Source organism: Nanorana parkeri, unplaced genomic scaffold (assembly GCF_000935625.1).
Source record: "Nanorana parkeri isolate BGI_ZX_2015 unplaced genomic scaffold, ASM93562v1 scaffold3443, whole genome shotgun sequence".
Taxonomy (NCBI): Eukaryota; Metazoa; Chordata; class Amphibia; order Anura; family Dicroglossidae; genus Nanorana; species Nanorana parkeri.
In genome coordinates, this window is record NW_017309711.1 from 18,830 (window position 1) to 23,036 (window position 4,207).

General features: G+C 52.0%; 1 protein-coding gene across 1 annotated transcript in view; it reads right to left on the reverse strand.

Annotated features, from left to right (window-relative positions):
• Positions 1–3,940: 3,940 nt before the first annotated feature.
• Positions 3,941–4,207, reverse strand: part of LOC108803147 (cornifelin homolog B-like) — a 7,728-nt gene continuing 7,461 nt past the window's right edge. The window contains exon 5 of the mRNA XM_018574984.1: positions 3,941–4,135. Within this exon, the coding sequence (XP_018430486.1) occupies positions 3,941–4,135 (195 nt within the window). The remainder of the gene's footprint in view (positions 4,136–4,207) is intronic.

Here is a 4,207-nt window from a genome sequence, read left to right on the forward strand (position 1 = left end):
GGTGAGAGATAATATACAAACATGCAGAATATTGCCCGGGAACAGACAGAAAGAGGCCGCAGCTACTGATAGCATTGAACCGCAACCTACATCGTCATCATCAGGACGGCAAAATAGATTCAATGAGACATTGCTATGAGGAACGTTACCGGCAAGCCTGAGGACCATTTGCAACTGGCTCAGGGACTTCAGATAACCATTAATATTAGGTCACCGGTCCCCTGAGAGCTCCCTCTGGGCTCGGCCACCCATTGGCTGCCTGGAGCAATGACCTCTGTTACAGTATTCCAGCTGAACTGCATTTGACATGGTGGGACTGCTCTTCAGATTAGGAGATCGACAGAGGAGCTGCAGGTGGTCCATTCTCCTCCTCCAAGGCTAAGTTGAGAGAGGGAGCTGAAAACTGCAGTATAGAGCTTGAGGTGCGAGAAGATATGAGGCAGACTGGACTTTAGTTATTGCCCCTGCGTTTTATTGCCACTATTGCCCTTTTGTTGCCAGTGTATTAAAGTGATTGCCCATTTGCTGCCCACGTAAGGCAACAACTATATGTTTGTTTGTTGGGTATTACTGTAAGTGCCCATTTGTTGCCCTCATATTGCCATGGCTTTCCATATATTTCCCCTTTATTGCCACAAATACCTGTTTTAGTGAGTGCCGACCTGTTGCCCACGTAGTTCCAGAATGGCAGCCATGGTGCACACGTATAACGTCACATGCGAATGTCTTTAGGATGGTGCGTGTATTTATTACTCTCCAGTAGGTGGCATTACCTTCTTGTTTGGTACTGGAGTAGAAGACCTATCGTATCTCATCTGAACTCAACACTCATGCCAGGGAAAGACGAGGAGATGGGGGTACAGGTCGGTGACTAGGTAACGGGTCACAACTGCCTCCAGGCTTGTGATGGAGCCAATGAGCCAATATTTTCAGACAATTTTGTGACCTCCCAACACCTGCTATTGTCATCGTGTTGTGCCCAATTGTAGGTGTGTGCTCAGAATTTAAGTGTGGCCCATGAGAACCTTGTCTGTCTATTAGCAGCAATTGTAACCTTTCAGAGGTGGATGGAGGCTCTGTGCAGATGTTGTATATGGGGGGTACGGCAGATACTCATGTAAGGGGCCAGGGCAGCCTGGGGGGCCCGCCCGGGTCCCTTACATGACTATCGGCTTTTACATGACAAGGGTGAGGAGGCGGAGGCCTGGCCCTAGCAGCGCAGGGCCCCAGCATTGCAGGTCCAGTGGCTTTGAGACAAGCTAGGGCCCCATCAGGGGCGCTGCTCGTCGGATGTCGGACTGGCCGGTAGTGACGTCACTTCTGGCCGGTCCAGCGGCAGACGAGGCCATGTGTGCAGGTAAGAGGAGCTAGGAAGGAAGGAAGGAAAGGAGGGAGGGATGGATGCAGCCCTGACCAGCCCACCTGAGACCCCTTCAGAGCCCACCATAGACAGTCTCAGATGGGCTGTGCAGCATTTATGGTGGGCTCTGCAGGGTCACTCTCAGGTGGGTCCTGTGTCCAGCGTGTCACTTAGCCCCGTGTCCAGCGGCGCGGGGGGGTCCGGCCTAAAGCCGTGTAAGGGGCCCTAAAATTTCTGATGGCTGCCCAGCATGTATCTAGCAAAGCCTTCCTGGTGGGTCAGCCATAAGTTTCTTCCATCCCGGAGTTAGACACAGTTCTGTTATTATGTGATTCCCGATGACACCATAAGCCCGTCTCCCTACAGCCTTCTTGATGTTTTCCGCCAGGCCTACGCCGCAGTTTCCAGGAGCAGCTTGAATCAGGACTTCCAAGGATTTAGATTGGAGGCCCATGGACACTGGAAGGAGTGATTCGTAGCCTTCAAACTCAGTTCTACCTCATTAGAAAACCTCGAGCTTAAGAATAATGTAGAGATGACCTCGAATTGCTACTATTCACCTAACATTAGCTGTAACTACCTCACTTTACTGCTTTTGTCATCTTCAGGAAGTTGAAGTAGATTGCCAGCCAACGTGTTTTTCCTTTTTTTTACAGTTTTGGGGGAAGAATGGAAGGATTGGAACCTCAGTTAGGGTTGTCTGTGTGTACTTGATGGGGTCCTGGGGACCGGTATGATGGGTACAGTAGGTAATGGGAATGGGGACACCCGTTCCAGTGACGGTTCCAGTGAAGGGAATGAGTGTGAGTGTTGAGTTCAGATGAGATACGATAGGTCTTCTACTCCAGTGGCTCCCGTGAAGGGGAATGGGGACACCCGTTCCAGTGACGGTTGTCTGTAGGGTTGCCACCTTTTCTTCAAGCGGAACCCGAACACTCTAGCAACACGCGGACATTTTTTGGGGGGGGGGGGGAGAATGAGTTGTGGCTTAGTCATATGTAAATAGCAAAGTTTAAACTATTTTCAGTGGGGGGTCTGTGGCCACTGTCTTAATTTCGGTTGTCCCTCGTCTGCCTGACATCTTGTGTCCAGGTTTCTGCTGCCATGAAACCCGAACTGTCCGGGTGAATCCTGGACAGGTGGCAACCCTAGTTGTCTAGGAGGTGATTCACCTTCACTGCATTGAGATTGTCTCGTATGTATTGTTGCACCCCCAGTGCAGCAAAGTTCCCCAATGAGAAACAGACAAGATACACTTGAAAGGGGGGTGCAAGAGCCCAGTGCTAACTGCGCATGCGCCAACGGGAGAAATCAGCGCCATTGCGCCAACCCGCGCATGCGCAGGAGACCTGATACAGCAGGGCGGGAAAAAAACCCAGGAGGCGCACAGGAAGTGACCTAAACTTCAATCATCACTTCCCCATATAAGCCGCCCAGTCTGGACACTCCCAAATTGCTGGATTATGGTCAGCCCCCCCCCTCTTGTTTCTGTGCTCGTGTGTGATCTGTCTGAACTTGTTGTGACCTGGAAACCTATTTGACTTCTCTTGCTTGCTGCCTGCCATTGACCTCGGATTTGACCATTCTTCTTCTTTGCCCCTTTTGTACTCAGCTGCCAGATTGGAACCGACCCCGGCTCGGATCTCGCCCATTCTTCTGATTGACCCCTTGTGTACCTCGTTGCCAGAGTGGACTTGACCCCGGCTCGGATCTCGACCATTCTTCTGATTGACCCCTTGTGTACCTCGTTGCCAGATTGGAACCGACCCCGGCTCGGATCTCGCCCATTCTTCTGATTGACCCCTTGTGTACCTCGTTGCCAGAGTGGACTTGACCCCGGCTCGGATCTCGCCCATTCTTCTGATTGACCCCTTGTGTACCTCGTTGCCAGATTGGAACCGACCCCGGCTCGGATCTCGCCCATTCTTCTGATTGACCCCTTGTGTACCTCGTTGCCAGAGTGGACTTGACCCCGGCTCGGATCTCAACCATTCTTCTGATTGACCCTTGTGTACCTGGTTGCCAGAGTGGACTTGACCCCGGCCCGGATCTCGGACTCAGGCTGTGCACGGTGCTCCGCACCCGCCGGCGCCCGTGCCACTCGGTGTCCCACCAAGTCTCCGTCTCCAGAGACTTCAAGGACCCGAGGTGCAAGGGAGGCCCCCCCCCCCCGACTTCAGTCTCACCTCAGGTACGTGGCTCCCGTGACAGGGGATGAGGCCACTAGGAGTTAGTCACATTGAAGTGGACTTGTCTTCCGCTGGAAGCCACTTGGAGAAGCAGTGAAAAGTCTTCAACATTACAAAAAAAAAAAAAAAGGTCCATTTGAATGTGACCATCTACTGCTGGCTCCACCATGACGGGTACATACAAAACCTGCACAGAAACACCAGAAATAGAAAAACTAAGACAAAAGATTTGGCTACAAATAAACTTCAACATTTGGATCATCTACACCACAGCCCACCAAATCTCACCATGCCGTATGTGGTGGAACGTGCGCTCATGTTCCACAGCCAGTCATGGTGAGCTCTTATGGTGACCTCTTATGGTGATGTGTGGTGGGCCGGGTGCAGTGTTCTAGTACATCGGTTGCGGGTAGGGCTGGTAGGGGGGTTGTGGGTAGGGCTGAGGGTTCATCGCCACATTGACTGAGGTTGTCTGTGCCGTCATAATGCTGACCGGATTCTTGCGTCTCTTGATCTCACGAGCCATTTGGCACCAGGAGCAGCTGAAGCACCAGTAGAGGGTGCAGCAGTCGTCACAGATGGAGCCCTGTCCAGAAAGAGAAGAAGAAGGTCAGCGGGGGGACCAGAAGAATCCTGGAAAGAGTTAAATCAGCAGGAA